Consider the following 20604-nt stretch of genomic DNA (forward strand, 5'->3'; position numbering starts at 1 on the left):
TGAAGCCAGGCTTTAATACCTTCAATGAAGCACATTAACAATTATTATATCTGACCCAACATATACTTTGAGTAGAAAGTGCCTGCCAATAATGGAAGGTTTATTGGCACCAAAGCAACTTACTTCTTCATAATTTCTCGGAAAACAGAATTGTCACTGTAATTTACTGCGTGGTCTAAAAATGCTCTGGAATTTATGGGACTTTGGCCAGGGAGGGAAGCAAACCATTGGAGAGTGGCTTGAGATGTGGGGTTTTTTCTTAACACAGTCATTCAAAGGTCTTCCAGACCAAAGGCAAGGCAATGAAATTTAATATACCCTAGAGAAGCCTTCACCAGATGAAGATGTTTACCCATGGGTCAGTTTTCAACAAAGGATGGGCTGGCATCAGAAAGCCAGTCAGCCAGGAGGACAACATCGGGCTAGCATTTGCCTCATGGCCACACAAAACCTTACAAACAACCCACAAAATTGACAGCACCTACCTGGAAGCATAAAAAGACGTATCATACAGGAGCCACTATGCTCCAGAAGAGAGCAAAAGAATGACAGTGGATGGTAGTTTGCTATCAGCTATGGATCTTTTAGGAAGCTTTGGATAAAGGGTGGTGAATCACAGTGACTGTCCCTGGATCACACTGTGTTATACTATTGTCTATATGAACCTCTGATAACAAGAAAGAAAGGAACATGGCTGGGATTTCCCTCCTGAATATAAATGGAATGTTGACAGAAATTTGGCAGAATGTGGCATGAAATTTGCCTAAACTGGTATAGCTTTTTTACTTACTTTAGCAGCTCACAGTAACAAATTTCTCATACTGTATTAAGAGCACAGAAAATCTTGAAAGGTATAGCTTATTTATGTATTATTCATTTTGCCTTCGTACTTTACATTGCAACCTCAATATCCTAGAGTTGATTTCTTCTTGTACTGATGAGGAGAGACACTATATAGGGAGGTAAACACGCCTGAACTGGTGTGCAGATGGAGTCCAGAACTGGCCATGCCTGACTAGAGTGCCCGGAGAAACACTGTCTGTCTGCTCCAGTGGAAACAGCTGAGCACAGTGAGGTGGTCAAGGGTGGAAAGGGGTTGGTCGTCTCTGCAGGTAGCACTGGGGTAAATCCCAAGCACAGTGCATAGAGGCTTTTAATAATACTAAGCAGAAAATATGACAGATAGCACTGTGATAATACAGAGGGAAATGAGTCCGAAAGAAGTGAAGTATGCTAATCTGGATATCCTTTCCGTGCAACATTAAGGCTCTTTAACACTGTGTTGCAGTTCACTAATAAATAGTATTTCTGCATCACTAAAAGACCGGTGACAGCATCATTCCTTAAAGAGGTCACCTCTCTGGAGGTCTGCGGGATCGGAACCAGGACGCGCCGGTTTGCACGGGCTGTGAAAAAGCCTTCCAGGAACAAAGAACTCTCGGAGAGGGATGATGTGAGCCTGAGATCCATAGTGCTTCCTGATAACCCACCGTCCGCCTTCTCCAGCTGCACCGAGGCACCCCGCTGGCTCAGGGCAGGATTTTATTGCTGGCCGCGGGGTGCGTTCCAGCAGCCAGCGGCTCTCCCCGCACGAGCGGGGCTCTGCCGCGCCGTGTCACCACAGCGTCGGCAGCCAGCTCTGCGCCGCTGTCGCGCTGAAGTTTGCGGGCGGTGCATGCCCGGGTTAGTCCAAAATCCGGTCTCTGGGCAGCATTTCTCGCCCCGATCCGTTCTGTACCAGTGCACTGCTCCTCCCGCTCCAGCTCCAGCTCCCAGACGGTTTCAGGCGCTCCCGGCGCCGCCCCGCAGCCGCTACGGGCTCTGCCTCGCAGGGGGAGTGGCGCTCGGAGCTCCAGAGAGCTGTGGGAGTAGAGAAGGCAGCATAAGATATGACCTGCTACCTTTATGTTCTGTGCGCATACTTACTATATCCCATTAATATAGCTAACACTAATAAACTAATTAACTCTTCCTGTCTAGCACCGTCGGGCGCCCCCGCCCCGCAGTGGCACCGCCGCCCTCGGCCGCCAGGGGGCGAGAGGGCGCCAGACACGAGACCGAGGCCGTGGCCCCTCGCGGCCGCCGTAGGGCCCCGCCTGGCGCCGGGCGGGGGCAGCGCGCGGTGCCACGTCCCCGTCGCGGCGCGTTCGCGGCCATGGGCGCCTCGCAGAGCATCGACATCCCCGGCGGCGGCACCGAGGGCTACCACGTCCTGCGGGTAAGGGCGGCGCGGCCCGTCCGGGCGTCCCGGGGACTTAGCCCGGCAGCGGCCCGTGGGCCCGGGGCCTGTCCCGCTGTGGGGAGGCGCTGGAGCGGCCCGGGGGCTCCCGGGGCGGCCCCGCCGGGCTCCCCGCTCGGCCCCGGGGAGGCGCTCGGGCAGCGGGGCCGCCGGGGGCTCCGCCGCGGCTCGCGGGAGCGGTGAGATGCGCCGGGCCCGCACTGCCGCTGCCGGATTTGGGAAGTCTGGAGGAAGAATTGGTCCAGAATAGACAATTCCCTGGGCCGGGTCGTGCCGCCGGGTTGTGCCTCAGTATGACCAGGCCGGCAGGCTGGCGCATGGGAGGCGATGCTGGGTTTGGGCAGCCTTTGAGGGCGAGGCGGCCTCTCCTCCAGCAGACGCTGTTCACACCGCAGCCCGCGCGAGTCTGGGCTGCGCTCAGGTGCGCCCGGGATAACGCGTCGGGCTTGTCTTGGTCGCTGCATCATGGATTGGACTGTAGCTGCTGCCCCTCCGCAGTAGCTCAGGGGTGTCGGATCAAGGTGTTCACATGACAGGCAGCACAACTGAGGACTGCAACTCCAGTGAAAGTACTATTTTTCGTGGTTACATTGGTTTTGTTCGCGTTGTGGCCACTAAACTTTGGTTCTGTATGCGAAATACAAAATACCTTATTAGGCTGCGTTTTTTAGGTTTTGTGACCAGCCTTTTGAAAGCCTTTCTTTAGTATGTGTCTTGTTTTCAGTGAGCAGAATGGTTCCCAGGTCGTGCTGTGGAATCTGGGGTACAGGGACATTGCTGGAGTCACTCATAGCCCTGCCCACATCACAGTGCCTCTGCCTCGTAGCCGGAGTGTGAGTGCCTTCACTCTGGGTACCGTGCTGGGCCGCTGTGTTTGTTGGAATCGTATCCTTTTGGATCAGTTCTCTGCTTTTGAGAAGCAAATACTGATGTTCTGATCAAATCCAAACATTCTGTTAAAATTTATATATAGACTAAAGTCACAGTGGTTTTTTTTCCTCCCTTTTAATATCAATGGTATATAAGAGTCCAGTGTTACTAGTTTATGTCAGTCCACTTTGTCTTCTCCTTTTCCCTCACAAAAACTATTCTGCAGGTTGGTAAAACTGGCAGACTTTTTTTCTTTTTTTTATCATAGTACAGTGTAAATTTCATTAACTTTTTACTTTGGAGACTTGTAAAACCAGTATGTACTTTGCAGTTAGAGTATCAGTTATATCAGATTTATGAGTTCATACTGTTTGATTAAAGCATGTTAATAAATTGAGATTCATCTCTTTTATGAAGTAGAATCTACTCATTTTTTCTTGTAATCTGGCTTGGATCTGGCACCTTATGTTTTCATTTAGGCACTTTTTTGTTGTAATGTTTTTGCTATGACCCGAAGTGGCAGTGTTTGATTACCAGTCTTTGTAAATGTAATTGAGAGGTGCACATTAAAGAAGTTGATTTCCAAGAGGATATTTTTATTTATATAATGCAGGAAAGGACCTGCCTGCTGTCTTAAACAGACTGATATATCTGATTTTCACTGCCTTATCTTCTTACTGATATCTTGAGATGCCACAATAATGAGTGATTATTCTCTGTCTATGGACAGGCATCTTAAACTGCATCATGATCCCAGCCTAACAGTTATAATTTGGGATGTTTTTATTGAAATGCATGCGGCATACATGAATGTGACTAGAGTTTCTCTCTGTAGTTTTTCCAAGTTTAATTTTCCAGTTGCTATTCTGTATTAAGTTTGTTCCAGATAGCTTTGGGCTCGCACTGTTAGAGGAGCTCTGCATAAATGCTCTGTGTGCATGGATTGACCTTTAGTAGAACTTGAGGTCAAGCAACACTGCTGTTTTGCTCTAATTTACTCTCAAGTATGTTTTTTTCTGAGCTCAGTACTTTAATGAGCTAAATGAGAATGGTAGAAGGAAAACAGCAGTAGTCTTCCAATGTTACAGATCTGAGTAAGACCAGATTTCTTTGATAACACCAAACTTCTGTAAATAATGTAAAGTGGTTGTTTTAAAGATTTCATTACATGTGGGAAAATTAGAGAAATGTCAGCATTTTTTTTCAATTACTGGAAGAATTTGTTTGGGTAAGGCAGATAAAAGAAAAATATGTGTTAAATGGCCGTGAAACAAAGAGTTTACACTGTTCAGAGTAACTGCAGGAGCCAAGCACAAGTTGCCAGAGGGATAAGCAGACTGTTGCAAGTTACAGGTTTTTCACAGTGAGACTTTTAGACTGTACATGCTGCCTCCCCACAAAACTAGTAAAAAGTCTCTTTCTTTGCTCACTTCAAACAGGAACAGAAATATATGCAGAAAGTGAGCACTACCATCATTAATTTTTGATGTAGTATTTGCAGATGACTTAATTCTTTTGGCTGCTTCTGCTGATACTCAGTGCAACATTGCTTGCATTGTGAGCTTTATCACCAGTGCAGTAGTAACAGGAAATAGGAACACTCCAGGACTGAAGTGCTGTCAAAGGAAAAGAATTTAATCATGCGCATAATTGACAGCAGAAGTTGCTCACTGCGTTGCATTGTTGGGGTTCTAGACATTAAAATGTTGGGATTTTTTATATTTTTGGTAAGAGGGAGAAAAGGTTGCCAAGTGTTCTGTTGTCCAGATCTCCTCATAAGTAGACCTAGTGATAAGTCATTTGAAGTAATTTTTCTCCATAAGTTTCCTTTAACATAAGGTGTGTGGCTGATTAGACCAACTGGCTGACTCTGTGTATTGCTCAGTATGCATTTGTTTCTCCTCTTCAAAACAGAATGAAGGAAGATTCTGAGTAATTTTCTTGTTCAGCGGTGTGAAACTGCTGTGGTGTGCCCAGGCTGATGTAATGACGTGACAGTTCTTCAGCTAACAGATGATGTCACAACATCCCCATGGCTGGGGGCAGAGTGGCTGCAAAGTGGCCCCGTGGAAAAGGTCCTGGGGGATGCTGGTTGACAGCAGCTGAACACAAGCCAACGTGCCCAGATAGCCAAGAAGGCCAGTGGCATCCTGGTCTGTATCAGGATGGTGTGGCCAGCAGAACAAGGGCAATGACTGTCCCCCTGTACTCAGCACTGGTGAGGTCACCCCTTGAGTGCTGTGTCCAGTTCTGGGCCCCTCAGTTCAGGAGCAACGTTGAGGTGCTGGACTGTGTCCAGAGAAGCTCTGGAGCACAAGTCCTGTGAGGAGCAGCTGAGGGAGCTGGGGGTGTTTAGCCTGGAGAAGAGGAGCTCAGGGGAGATCTCATCACTCTTACAACTCCGTGAGGGGAAGGTGTAGCGAAGTGGGGCTCAGCCTCTTCTTCAATTAACAAGTGACAGAACAAGAGGAAAGAGCCTCAAGTTGCACCAGGAGAGATTCAGAGACTGGATTTGAGGAAAACTTTCTTCATCGAAAGGATGGTCAGGTATTGTAATAGGCTGCCCAGGGAAGTGGTTTAATCAGCATCCCTGAAAGCATTCAAAACACACATAGATGTGGCCTTTGGCTTAGATTTAATGGTGAACTTGACAGTGTTGGGTTAGTGGTTGGATTTGATGATCATAGAGGTCTTTTCCAACGTCAGTTGTTGTGAGATTCTACGTAAGAATTCTTATCTGTGAGAAATGTGTATGCTACCATGTTATGTGGTGTTCTCCCTAAAAGATACTGAGCAGCAGTGCCCAAAGTTTAGATTTTCTCACTCTTGTTTGAGTGCTTTGGTTTGTTGTAATAGTGATACAAACGTGTTGCATGAAGTGATGACTTACTTTTTAAGGGAGGTTCACATTTTAAAAGCTTGAGTTAAATTCTCTGTGCTAAAATAAAAGGTTATGCTACATAGATAGAATCTGTTTTCTTACCAAAAACTTACAAAGCTTTTTCTCTTGAAAACTGGGTGTTTCATCAAGAAATTCAATTCAGTTATACAATGTAATGTGTTAAAATAGCTGACAGAAATAAAATAGATTCTGTCAGATCTAACAGGAATTGCTTGTACATGATACATAATGAAATTTTACTGCCAGTTATGGTGTGGGTGGAAGAACTATGAAAAAACCTTTCAACATTTCTTTGCTAATAAAGTAGAATACTGGGAAGTGTTTCTTATGTGGGGAAAAAAGAAGGCCTTGGAAGTTGTGTATTTAATGCTTGAAGCTAAGCTTCTGAAAGTTTAAAAAGGAGTATAAGGTAGCTGGCTTTCAGAAGTGGTCAGAGCCTTCATCTGCCTCTGAAAGTCCAGGTTTCAGTGCCTAATTCCATTTGCAGTTGCACTGCTCTCTTGGGTCTTCGATTTGTGACCACTGTGCTGTTGAGCAGGCTTCTTAAAATGTGTAATGTACAATATATTCTGTGCAGGCATAGAATGATAGTGCTGGGAACAGTGTTCAGCAAGGAAAAACTTCATGCATTTACCAGTTAAGTCTTTTCGGTACTGCAAATTAAAATTAGTGTATTGACCTTGAATCCTTTTTCCTGTTCAATTCTTGACAGTGAATTAAAAGTGAAATCAATGTGTAATCTATGTACTCAGCAGCCCTGCTCACATCTTGGTGAGATACTGAAACCCTGCAGCAATGTGTAAGGCCCTTTTCTGCTCTCTGATACTCAGCATTCTTGATAGAGGTTTTCTTCATGTGCTCTTAAAAAGCTCTGGCCTTGCATTTCCACAGCTTCTTTGCATTTTCTGTGCCACTGTTTGTTGTTAGAAAATCATGGCATTTACCCAGAGGGGTCTGTAACTTTTATGTCTGAAATAACAGCTGGCTTTGAGAGAATCTTTGAGAGGTATCTTGCCTGCAGTAGCATCTGTTGTAAATGATATTACTTGATTATTTCTCAACAATTATTCAATTACAAAGGCAAGTTACTAAATACCTACTTGGGGCCCACAGCAAAGCTGCATAAAGCCAGATTGCTCAGGAGGCACAGAGCTTATGTACATATCCAAGGAATCTTTATTATTTCCATCCTTAATAGTGGTAGAATAATTTGTGTCCTTGTATTTTCTAAGGTCCCTGGTTATCCTTTGTTGCTGTGTCTCCTGGAAGAGAATCATGGCCAAAGAGCTTGGAGCAGAGAGCTGTATTGTGCATTTGGCACTGTGTGGTGGTGATGAATTGGGCACATAGTGACTGAAAGTAAGATGGTGTGACAAAAACTGTATGGGGTCAGTGCGATTGTTGTGCAGGGCTGAGTTTATCACTTCTTTAAGGAGGAGACTTTTCATGTGGCATGGACTCAGAATTTCTGGTTGGCATTTCTGGGACTCCCAGGTATAAACATGCCATGGAAGTTAGGCCAGGGAAATAGGAAACTTTTTGTGACGACCTGTGCATGGCAGCATGACAAAATGGGATGCAGCTACTTGCTTCTGAGGTGCTTGTATGATTGATGCAACTATAAGGGCTTGATTTCTTTTACATACAGCTTCCTGGTGGTTTTTACATGCCCACTTAGAAACAAACCATGCAGAGATGTTCAGGATTGTGATGGGTTTGGGGCAAGGAGTTCTACATCTGCAGATACTTTCTGCAAACTAAAAGTTTAGAACTTGAAAACTCTCTCAGTCCCTTCACCAGTTGGAGTCAGAACACAGACTTGGTATTCTAAGTAAATTATTTATACATCCCAGGTGTCAATAAGCTTGACATTGATAGATGCTGAAGATAGGTAATTCTCATTTATTGTAGGTATGCCATCTTATTTCAAAAAGTTGCTCTATTGAATACTGGCCACTCTTGGCTCACAGTGTTCAGGATATAATCTCTTGGAGGTTATTGAGGAGGGTTATTGTGTCAGGATTCAGGGTTGTTGTGGTTTTGGTATGGTTTGGTTTTTTATTTCAAAGAAGTTAATTTAGAAATGGAGGAAAATCTCTGAATGAGATGAAATCTGGCCTTTCATAATTTCAAGGCCATGACATACATCCAGTCCCAAAAATCTGATGTGTTATCAGAATAAATGTACCACTTTGCTGGATTTATTGATTTTTAATGCTGAGGTTTAACTAACACGTCTTTAAAACTGTTGTTTCTAGTAAGTTCTGAAACCATCCGCAGATTTAATTTTGGTATAAAGCCTGTATGTCAGGTTCATTAAAAACACAAACTGTAAGTTCCTCTATGACCTATGCAATAGGTGGTGGAATAAGAGAGAGAGAGAGGCTATTAGAGTATTTTTGTGTCACTTCTCTAAACTGAGGGAAGAACAACAAACAGCGTAAGCTCATCCTACATTTGCTGCTCAAAAAAAGCACGTAAGAGGAAAGGATGTTTTGAATAACTTGATTACAAGAGAAACTGCAAGCCTGAGAATACCATTATGGATCACGTCCATAGGAAAGCAGAGTTTTTAAATTCTCCTTTCATGAAACTCTTTAACCTCTCTTTGGCAGGGAGGTCTCAAGTGTTCTGTGTAGTAAATGCTTTCTACATTTGGGAAGAATAAGTTATGTAGTGAATTTTAGCCTCTCTGCAGCTTTTCTCCTAAGCTAAAATTTCTGTTTGTGAAGGCTGTTCTCAGATAGCCCTACTTTATTGAAAGTTTTAATATCTACAGTTAAATGAGCTCTAGAAACAGTCCACAAATGCCAAATCCACATCCACAATGTGCCTGGAAGTTTCTGTGCAGCTGGAGTCAGTGGGTCTGCTCCACACAGCTTAGCTTGTACTTGTACCTTATTACCTGGTGCACAGTTTGGTGTCTGATCTCTGATTGTTCTCAGTGAGAGGCATCTTGAACAGACAGATTAAGTAACATGGGGGCTGTAGTTTGGATCTAGTTAGAGGGACTGCAGGATATTTGGTGATTGGGAAATGTGGTTCCATACACTTAATACTTGGCTAAGAGGGAGAATATATGTACCCCAGCTGTAGAAAGTTATTTCCAAGGAGTATCCAGGCATCTTGAAGAGACACTTCTACAGACACACTTCAAGTTCTAGTTAGAAATTATAAACGTGGACTTTGGAGATGTTATTGTTGCCTCAGTGATTCTTACTACTTTGGGATATTGTTGGTTTCATACTTCTTTGCTGCTTTACAAATCTTGGACAAATGTGAGTGTGATGTGACTCTGGAATTACTAATTCCAGATTCAGGTTATGTGACTAATGTTCTACAGTTTGGGCATCTGTTACAGAAAGCTACGAACAAGTAATCTGAGTTTTTTCCAAGATCTGATTTTGTGAACATGTTGGGCAGAGATAAATAAAATTTCAGAGGAACAGTTTTAGTAGTAATCAAGCACTTTTTAAATTCCATATTACAATATTTTGTTCTAGATAAGTCATACTAAGAAAACTCAATTCCTGCAGAATCAGGCCAGTATTGAACAATTAAATACATTTGTCCCACTTCTGTCAGGTGGAATAACATGTAATATAAGAAACCACACTGTAAAGGGTAATGCTTTTTAGATCTTTTTGGAAGGTGATTGTAGTACATAAAAGAAAAAGCCAGTGGGTAGAATGAATCAGCTTCCACACAGAAAAAGATAGTCTTTGCTAAAAAGCTGTAGGAAAAATCTGACAGCCATATTTGAGTTACTTTTTGTTGTCAGCAATCCAAGCAGTAGTGAAAAAACATTGGCAAAATGTCTCTCGGTTACTCCATTTGGAATTAAAAGTATGCTTTTAGCTTCTGGGAGTAGTGCGTATCCAAAACTTAGGCCTTGTCTTAATGGAGTGGTTGAATTATTTGAGCTGCCATGGCTGCAAAATTGCATGTCTCTTTTCTTGCAACTTGAAGTTATGTTAATGAAATCACTGGTTGTACAGATGCCCTCTGTGTCTCAAGAATGTCACCAGGTGATGTTTAATCATGAGATAACAACTTGTGCTTACAGATGTGACTTTTCTATTCCTTTAGTAAGCATAAGATAAAAAGTAAGGTCCAATGTTGGTACTACTGTGGAAAAGTAGTACTTTTTAACCCACCTTGTCAGAATTCATTAACCTTGTCCTTTCACCATAATCTCCTTTCTTGAAACAAATACTTGCAATTTACCTGCTGCAACTGCTAAGCAGTGCTTTTCCCAGGGAGTGGCTACTGCTGTGTCATTCCTCAATTTATAAATTACTAATTCTTTTGAAATCTCGGGGGGTGGGGGGGGGTTTAAGTGAGGGATTTTTTGGTTCTAAAGATTATATGATTATATTTGAATATTTTAAAATAATACATACAAACATTAATAGCTTCTAGAACTACAGTTGGCACAAGCAGAAATATAATTCTAATCTATGAATCAGCATTGGAACACTTTTACTAAATTCTTGTTTAACTTTGTTAGGTACAAGAAAACTCACCAGGGCATAGAGCTGGATTAGAGCCATTCTTTGATTTTATCGTGTCCATTAATGGTTCAAGATTGGTAAGTGTGTTGTTATTTTATAACTTTTAATATAAACAATGTGCTGAGAATCTGATATTTATAGGCAAACCGATGGGTTTGTTTTATTTAAATGTATATAAAATATTGCTCCTTAGTTTAAAATGAGCAAGGCAAACTGCATCAGAAATTGATTTCCTTCACTCTGTAGTTACAATTCTATCGAGTTTAGCTGGAGATCAGGATGCAGACAGACATGCTCTCTGCAGACATCTGCACCAATACAGGATTGCCTGCTGATCCACCCCTCATGGCTTATACTGGTGCCCTCCTGGTTCTGTCTGCTTCCATGAGAACTCACAAACTTCATGCAGTCAAAACAGGCTGAGGGAAAAAGCTGCTGTCAGAGCTGTTAGTTGGGCAGGAGGCATGGGGGGAGCTTTCAAGCAGAACTGTAGTCAAACAACAGACTATCATAGCAGTGGAAAAAACCAGCTGTGGGAAGCTCTTCCACCAGTATGCCAGGATTTGAGAAAACCACTGAAAAGCTGCAAGGTGCATCTTACTACAGATTCAATTGAAGTGTTTCCATTTTTGGAAAGTATGACCTGTTACTGTGAAATCCCAGGGTTTTGCAAGAGTTGTATTCTAGAATTGTGAAGGGACTGGAAACTTGTTACAAAGCAGCTGTTAATACATGTTCTGGTAATGCAGGGTGTTTGTAGCACCTCTGAAATACAAGTGTTGCTGTAGAACAGAACGCTTGTTCTGTTAAACACTAACCCAAGCTCTTGCTTAAACATTCACAGAATAAAGACAATGACACTCTCAAGGACCTGTTGAAAGCAAATGTTGAAAAACCTGTAAAAATGCTTGTGTACAGCAGCAAAACACTGGAACTGAGAGAAACATCAGTAACCCCCAGCAACATGTGGGGTGGGCAGGGCCTGCTGGGAGTGAGCATTCGCTTCTGCAGCTTTGATGGGGCTAATGAAAATGTCTGGCACGTCTTGGTACGTATGGACTTGGAAGTATTCTGATTATTGCTTACTATTTCTATCTTACTGTTGAAAAGTAACTTGCATAGGATGTAGCTAACAAGTCATGAGATCAAACTGGTCTCATTGGTCAAACTGGTTTTCATAGATTTTGGGTTTGCGAAGACTTTTGAACTAGAAATGTGTATTTGTGAGTATATTATCAAGTGTTATATTTAAATGAATGGGTTTGTACAATACTCAGATACTGTATTTGGTACAACACCAGAACCATATGGAAAGGGACTGCCATAGAGCCACTGTTTAATTAGTTCATTACTCTACTGTGTTGAAAACTTGACCAGTTTGTCTGACTCAGAGCTTGTGTGAAGTGCCTATCTATCTGTTCTGCTACACCCTGATAGTTACATAGTGGTTTGTAACTTTCCATCTTAAAACTAGGAAGTGGAGCCAAATTCTCCTGCTGCATTAGCTGGACTTAGACCTCACAGTGACTATATCATTGGAGCAGATACTGTCATGAATGAGGTAAGTATATAAAAACAATGGTTTTTTAAAAAAAACCTAAAACCCAATTGTACCAGGGCAGTTTGAAACATCCCTGGCTCTGTTTCTGTTCAGTGTGAATGGAAATCAGATACAAAGAGGGAGGAGCTCTGTCATGGTGCCTTTTCTTAAATGCAATCCTGGAAATAAGAATGGTTCTTAAATGTCTTCATGAAGTCAGATACAAACTTTTTTGTACTGTAATATCAATATTTTGAATAGCAGATTTGAAATCTGGGTTGTGCCACATCTTCTGAGTTGTGCTAGCAAAACACATTTTAAAGTTGGCTTTGTGATAAAACAGCAGCACTGCAACATGTGGCTGTTACCAGAGTCTATTACAGAAAGTCAGGACTAGAATGACTGATCCAATGACAAGAAGGCCCTTACTCATTTTCGTCTTTTTGCAGTCTGAAGATCTCTTTTCCCTGATTGAAACACACGAAGCAAAGCCATTAAAACTTTATGTGTACAACACAGACACAGATAATTGTCGGGAAGTGGTGATTACTCCAAATTCTGCCTGGGGTGGAGAAGGCAGGTAAGGAGATAATGTTTTACAGGGGAATGGGACAACTTTCTTGTAGCACCAGCCTGAAAGCTGCTGGGCTTAAGTTTTCTACAAAGACAGGGAAAGAGTGTTGTTACATCAAAAGTGTTTCTGCTCTAATAAATTATATATTCACTTGAAATTCAGATGCACTTACTAATGAGAGGGGTGCAAATCAGTAAATTAGCTACTACAGAAGTGCATAAAGTGCAATGGTTGCTTTCTGCATTAAATTCCAAATCGTTGTTAGCTTGTGGTATATCCTTGAAATACTGTGAGTAGCCAGAGCACAGCACTGCAAGTAACAACTGAGTTGAATTCCAAGCTGTATACCTGGTACAGCTGCTTGGTTTAAATAAGAATGAATTTTATTTTGTGCTGAATATTTATTGCTAAAGCTATAGAATTTCCTTTCAGTTGTTTTGTACTGTTTATTTCTCCATAGAAAATGAGGCAACATGGGGGCGGGAGAGGAAGGTTGTACAGAATTTACCTTGAAACTTGTTGCTGTCTTGAGTTGTTCGTGCGTTGCTTGCTATAGTCTGTAGCTGTAAAGGCACTTGTCTGACTTATAAATCTTCGTATTTTAAAAGCCTAGGATGTGGCATTGGTTATGGATATTTGCACAGGATACCTACTCGCCCATTTGAAGAGGGAAAGAAAATTTCTCTCCCAGGACAGTTGCCTAGTGCATCTCTCAGTCCCCTCAAAGACGGTTTCACAGAGGTAAGTTGTGGTCCCTCCTTCAGCTTCGTAAAAATGGATGATGATGTTATATATTGCTTTTCTGCTTCTATTGGTTCATGTGGAAACAAATCCTAATGATGTAACTTTCCTTTCTCTTTCAATAAGGTTCAGCTATCATCAGTTAATCCCTCAGCCACCCTCCCTCCTGGGTCAGCAGGCCTTGAGCAGAGTCTTTCAGGACTTTCTATTAGCTCACCTTCAACTACTGTCAGTAATGTTCTCAGCACAGGTTGGTATTGGCAAGTAATTGACCTGAAATGCATGGCTTTTCTGACTTTTTTGTTCTCACAGATATTTCTAATTAATTTAATAGAAGGCAGAAGAGAAAATAAAATTTTCTTTTAAACTTTCTCAACAACAAAGGCTAAAGTACTGGATTTGTGCCTTACTTGCTCACAAAATAATTACAAACAACTTCTGTTAAAAATACCATGTGTATTACTTAGAATACCATTTTTTCTTATCAGCATTTTATAGTTAAGGCAAATAGTAATTTTCCTGTAAGCAATTATTTATTTGTACTGCTTAGGGAAAGAAGATGAAGTGTTGTATGCTTAAAATCAATGTTGTTTCCCTGTGTACTCCACCAGGTGTTCCAACAGTTCCATTATTACCACCACAAGTCAGTCAGTCCCTTACCTCTGTGCCACCAGTTAACCCAGCAACTACATTACCAGGTGAGTCGGTAAAATTTCTTAAAACATTTCGGAAACAAAAATCTTAGGGGAGCAAGAGAAGGGAGCTGGTTTTTCCATTGATTTTATTATTTCATACTTCATACATTATGCATTTCATGTAAGATCTCTCTCTATACAGCCTATACAATGTGAAGAATTATTTTCTTGGAGCATGTTCACAGCATGTCTGTGGCACACAGGAGTGACGTGGCAACATAGTTTACAATGTTTACCTTTTAGGGCCCCCTGCACAGTGGATGCAGTATTCAGGATTTCTCAGGAAGGTTTTGCTTGCAACATTTTAGGAAACCCGTAGCGAGGGAATGATGCCTTAGGTTTCAACTTTCATATTTTTCAAATCCTGTACTGCCTAGTGTGTAACTCTGAAGTTCCTTGTTGCCTGTTAATTTCTGCTCTCTCGTGCTGGTTACACATAACAAAGCCTCTCCAGGCCTCCTCTCCGAGGACACTCAGACCATCCTAGGCCCCAAAAGTACAAACCAAAAGCCTCTAAAAGGGGGGGCAAGCTTGGGGAAATTACATCATTAATTGAAGCTTTACTTGGAGAATTAACCCTGCTATGCAAATGAACCAAACATAAAAGTGTGAAGAACTCATGACCTGCGGTCCATCTTGGGGTCCATCCTGGCAGTAGCCTCTGGACTCCCCAGGGTGAACCTCTGAAGGCCCTTCAAATAAATACCTGCCTTTATTCCCTTATTTTTGTCTAGTCTCTGTTTTTAGGTGGCCACTTCAGGCATCATAATGATATAGATCATCTTGATCACTATTCCTAGTATAAATACAGGGCTAACAATATAGAATTTATGTTGCAGTTAGTGTTTCTGAATTATATTGGAATTTAAACTGGTATAATACAAGTAAAAGTCTTTCTGCAATGTGGTTGTTTCCTTTTAATAATGATCATTTCAAACAGAAGTAGTCATGGGGGGTAAAATAAGGATTGTATAGGATTTGGCTTTGGCATTGGTATGCTGGTACAGGACTCAGTTGTACCTTCCAAAACACTGAAGGAGTTGTATTTTATGTTTTGCTTGTTATGAGACAAGTAGATAAAGATGTGTCCATTACATAATGCTTGGAGGGTCTCTAACATGGGAGAGATGTGTAGTAGAGCTCAGTGCATGCAAATAAGGGCAGAGAACTCTCACAGAAACTGAACTTGTTAGTAGTTTTCTATTTTCTCTAGGCAGAAAAATATTATTGTCCTTTTCTTCCCCAGCCACCTAATCCACCCCTTCCCTAAACTCTGCAAATACAAGTTTTCCATTCAGCTTTTTCTCTGAATAGTATCATTGCTTTTTTGAAAGCAAATTAGAATATTTCTTGCAATTTGCTTGGACATACTAGTGAAATTGTTCTTACTAAATATACTGGAGATTTAAAATTTGAGTGAATTTATATGAAGTTCAGCTTCTTTCAGATATAAAAAAAAATTCAAAACAAAGTTGCATATAGCTTACCTGAAAGCTCTTTGAGTCAGATTATGTCAGCCTTCGTGGCTAATGAATTCATGGGTAAGTAAAGATGGCTGGGTTTTAATCAAAATCTCTATGCAGTGGCCTTGCTTTAAGACTTTTCTCCCCTCTGTCTTAATACTGTAGTATCAACAGTTTATTTCTGAATTAGCCTTTTCTGAACTAAACACAAAGTACTTAGAATAGAGCCCTTGTCCCAGAAATGAAGCAGAAGGATGCTCCATAGCAAACAATGATGGCAGGGCATGTGTTGCATTCATCGTATGTTTCTCTTCTACTTTCAGTCCTTCCTGACTTTGAAAGTTCCTTTGTCCTGCCTTTTGACATACATTTTTAACTCTAGTCATGAACTAAGTAGAAAAGACTAATAATAGAGTAATCAATATTAGGGATCAGGGAAAACTGTGTATTTAATCCTATTATTATTGTTTGCCACTCCAATTGGGAATGGAGAAATTATGGTATAGTGCTGTGGTGAAACAACTACCTTTGTTGAAAGCTGAACTTGGAATGTAAACTTTCTAATCCTGAAATAAGAGTCTTCTTTCCTCAGAAAAATCTGAAAGGTTTGGGATTATGTATTTGTTAGTCCAGACTCCCTGCACTAGGTATCTGTTCCCACTGTGCAACTTCCATATAAAAATTATAATCAAGATAATTTAAAACTTACTTTATATCAACAAGATCTAAGAAACAGTTAGAAAAAGACAGTTTTAAGTTTTCAGCTGTAACTTTTCCACTCTTCTCTTAGGTCTGATGCCATTACCAGCAGGGCTTCCTAACCTGACTGATCTGTCCAAACTTAATTTACCTGCACCACAGATTGCTCCAGAAATCATACAGCCTGGTATGTGCTTCTGCAAACTGAAACACTGTAATTAGAGTTAACCTTGACACTCTAATTGGCACCTATATGGGGGAGTCCTGAAGGGGATAAATGTTTGCTTGAGATGGCAGTGGATGTTAGTGCCCAGATCAGATAGACAAGGAATATGGCTTTAAATAAACTAATTCTAAACCTTTGTCTGTATTTAGATGTTTCATTTTCTATTACCTGATTTATAGCTCAGAAGAGATTGTGCCAAAAGTCAAAGTATTTTATTTATGGGTAAAAGAAAATATGAAGTGTTTCCTTGTAAGCTAGATGAGAAGATCGAAGCTCCCTGAACTGAATGCCAGAATTATGAACTAATATTAGATTTACAGTTTTGAATTCAACAAAACTGCTGAAGGTGTACATGGAGCAAGCAAAAAGATATTGGAAGCTTATATGGAATGTGGTTTTTGTTACTTCTTGTTTCTGGCAGTTCCAGTGAAGGCCAGAAAACCTAATCATCAGTATTAATGCATTAAATACCTAGTCCTCTGGGGAGGTACAAGCAACCTTGAGTTTACTCTGATTCTTCAGTTCTGAAATCTGAGAAGTATCAGGCTTGAAATGAGCCTGCTGCACAATTACCATTTGAGCTGTGGTGTGCAGCAGCTCACTGCTTTTTTTTCCCCCTCTTTTCTTTTTAGGTTTGCAACCCCTTCCCCCCTTGCCGCCTCTGCATCTAATGGGAATAACGCCTCTATCAATGCCACCCAAATGTGTTCCTGTGCTTCCTTTGGTTACAGAGGCATCTACAGTGCCTACAGATTTGCTTCCCTCTATTACTCAAGCTGGAAGCTTTTCTGTCAACCCTGGCACTACTGAAAATGTAGAGGAGACCTCTACACTCACCTTGGATAGTGCTACTCCAGCTTCCAGGGCAACTATTGTTGACAGATCAAATGAATCCTCCACAGCTAATGAGAAAACAACTGGAATCACAGATACACAAGCTTCTGAATCATAACTCTGTTGGATCACTCTGTTGGATTGGCTTGGTATTTATTTAGCCATGGGATACATATTTGAAAAGCAAGCTATCATTAATTTCATACTAGTTTGTACTTAATCTTTAGAAGTCCTGTAAATAATATGGAGGTATAATAAAAATATCAGGGGATTTATAAAGTGTGGGGGGGAGGAGGAGAACTTGTATGTTACCAAAAAAAAGTCAAGGTGGTAAATAGAGTTCCACTGCCAAACTCTGAGGTATATGTTTTTAATATAGGCTGACAGCCTTACCCTGCTAGGCTTGTCCTTGCTTATAATTAGCAGTTTTTGCTTCTGATAGAAATGAAGCGGGTCTTGCGTGTGACATTTACATACCATAGTTCTTGTTCTTTGCAAGTATCTTGTTTCTACAGTGGGGATGAGAATGTTTAGTCTGAGTTGTGAATTTTAACGCTGCAAAACTTCCACCTAAAGATATTTCTGTTAAAATTGCTGAGTGACCTGTTAACTGACATGTTGTTATTCAGCTTGTACACGAATCTTTGTCTTTAAGCTCTTGAGAGATGCTCAAGCCATGTTTTGTGACCCCTGCTGCGTTGTTTCATGCGCCCACTGTAAAATGGCATTTGGAAGGGAATACATGGAATGTTAAATGTAGCACACAATTTGGCACTTCATGACTACTGTAAGATGAATTAATGGATTAAGCATACATATAGCAATAAATTCCTGGAATTTTATTCTTTGTGTGACAAAATAGCACTTTTTTTTTTGTTTAATTCTTTAAGTCTCATTTAGCTGGTTTTAGCTCGGCTCCCTCTAGCACAGATCTGTGAAAGGGCTCCCTTCCAGAGGAATAGGTCCAAGTGGGAACGCCAGACATCTTAATGGCAGGCAGGATCAGCACTCGTGGTTAAATCCATGGCAGCAATGAGTCATTAAATCTGCCTGCATATGATTCATACTTGGCTTTTTAAATTCTTATTTAGGATGAAAATTGTAGATTAACTGTATATGATACACTTATAGAAACTCTTATGTACACTGTACTCTGGATGATAGCCTTTGCTCTTGGTGTCAGGTACAGTTGATGTGGAAAACTCTTCTGTACCACTCCAGTCCTTCTGTATTACTGGGATTTCATTTATATGTGGTTGCTACAAGCATATGCAAACTTACCCATATCTTCAGCAGGCTCAAGATGAAGTCTGTCTCAACAGCTGTGTAATTAATTTTGGCAATGTAGTTTGCCTGATCGGTGTTTGGAATAGTAGTTGCATCTGACTTCTGATCATAGTAATAATGTCTCAAATAATTTGTTCAAGTGGAAGCCTTATCTAGTACCTGTTGTCCTGTCTCATCTTTATCACCTAAGTATTTGTCTTTTCTCTGCCACCCATTCCTCATCATCTGTCATGGCAAAAGCCTGTGTCAAAGACAGACCCCCAATACTTTTTCATACTGTGAGCGGTTTCTTTTCTCAGCCACTTGGAGTGTGAAATCCCTCTGCCTTGCTAAGTAGGGCACTTGCTGTTTCTCAGAATGTATTTTTATTTACCTTTGTAAATCCAGTGTCGTATACCTCAGAATTAAACCTTGACATGAGAAGAAGGATGTTCCCTCTTTTCTTTCCTCTAACAGAGAAAGTATGTTGGTATCAAGCTTCATTGAGCTTCACAGGTCTAACAGCCTTTCCTGCAACTTTGTTACACACTTTCAATGCAAGAAGAGTAAAGATATGTTTGTCACAAACCACATTTAGAGCAACTGCTGGTTGTAATCAGATGTTTTGAACTAGAGTCCTTGGGTCGATGTTTTTGTTCTTGCAGTATGGCACAGTGTTCTCTGGCATGATGCTATACTTTCCAACAGCAAGCTGTAAACTTTCATAGGTCTTGTGCAGTTGTCTCTAGTAGCAAACAAAAGAAGATGCTTAGTCTGAAGTTTTGCACTCTGTTAGCTATTTTAAGTCCCTTGTTGCTGACTATATGTCCAGCCTTTTGATAGCTACGAGAGCAGTGGAAGTAAAGCAGTGTTACCATCAGCAATTCTGCTGAAGATAATGCGACTTCATATTTGGAGATGATTCAGTGGTGCAGATTTAAGCTATAATCTCTCGGCTGAGAAGTCATAAACATTGTGAAGTTGAATGCTTACTACTTAAAATGAAAACACAAGCCTTGAAGTCATATTATAGTACTCTGTCCCCCTTCTTTAAATTCCCTCAACGCAATGGGATGAAATTGTACCTTAATCACTTCTGGCAAGGGTCTCGTAATGATTTGGTTTTCCCACCAAAAAAAGAGAGAGTAAGGAGGAATAGGAACCTAAGATACATCAGCTGTCAATCCCTTGGTGTAACCTTGTTTTCATGAGTTCATGTAGTCAGCCGTTAATGAACAGTTATGAACAGGCACATTAGCTTTATTTAAAACATTGACACATGGAGTTCTTTAACAAGTCCTGACGGCAGATGACAGATGTACCATGAACATCCCCAACCTTGCATGTAATTAAAAATGATTTACATGTGTATGACCTACTCTAAAATGAATATGGTAATTTCCTGCTCCACCAAAGGCTGGTCTGGGGGCTGTGTTCACTGGCACCCTGGATTTGTTGTAAGGGCAGGGTTGCCTGAACAGCCATGTGAGCATGTGCTGAAGATGCGCCTTTTGCAGTTTAATGCTGTGCTACTGCTGCTCCAGGAAACAGCTGCTCAGGCTGCAAGGTCAGGGCAGGAGTGTGGACAAAGCACTAATGATGAACGTTTCATAGCTATGGGGGGGTCAGATGGTGGGGCTGTGTCTGAGCGTCTGACAGCCATCTTTTAAATCCTGTCCACATCAAACCTTGTCGCAATTGGAGCTCCATTCATTCCCGGGAAATAGCTGTGCAGGGCCACGAGATGGCGTGCACTAGTTTCTTTTGGCTGAATTTACAGGCTAGACTCAGCTACGAGGGTGGTTGGTTCCTGCCCCCCCACCAGCAGCAACTGTAGTCAAATGGATGCCAGCTGGATGCAGAATGATGGTGCTTGGGAACTGTAAAACCAAGTGATCTGAAGGCAGAAATGGGCTGAGCTTAAGCTATTTCTAAGTTTCAGAGTTTTGTTGGCAGTTTGCTGACTTAAGTTAAACTAACCATGGGACTGGGTGAAAGTTTTGAAGAAAGCAGATCCTTACAGGCAGGGACTTGTTTGAGA

The 20604-nt window shown here is 41.4% G+C and overlaps 1 protein-coding gene across 1 annotated transcript; it reads left to right on the forward strand.

The window, feature by feature from the left end:
* Nucleotides 1-2094: 2094 nt before the first annotated feature.
* On the forward strand, nt 2095-19007 carry GORASP2 (golgi reassembly stacking protein 2). The gene is made up of 10 exons (XM_039555153.1): nt 2095-2218; nt 10522-10602; nt 11370-11573; nt 12000-12086; nt 12515-12645; nt 13248-13380; nt 13507-13630; nt 13992-14078; nt 16329-16424; nt 17096-19007. The coding sequence occupies exons 1-10, from the start codon at nt 2156-2158 to the stop codon at nt 17413-17415; spliced, it is 1326 nt and encodes a 441-aa protein (XP_039411087.1). The 5' UTR covers nt 2095-2155; the 3' UTR covers nt 17416-19007.
* The last annotated feature ends 1597 nt before the right edge of the window (nt 19008-20604 follow it).

Source organism: Corvus cornix, chromosome 7 (assembly GCF_000738735.6).
Source record: "Corvus cornix cornix isolate S_Up_H32 chromosome 7, ASM73873v5, whole genome shotgun sequence".
Taxonomy (NCBI): domain Eukaryota; kingdom Metazoa; phylum Chordata; class Aves; order Passeriformes; family Corvidae; genus Corvus; species Corvus cornix.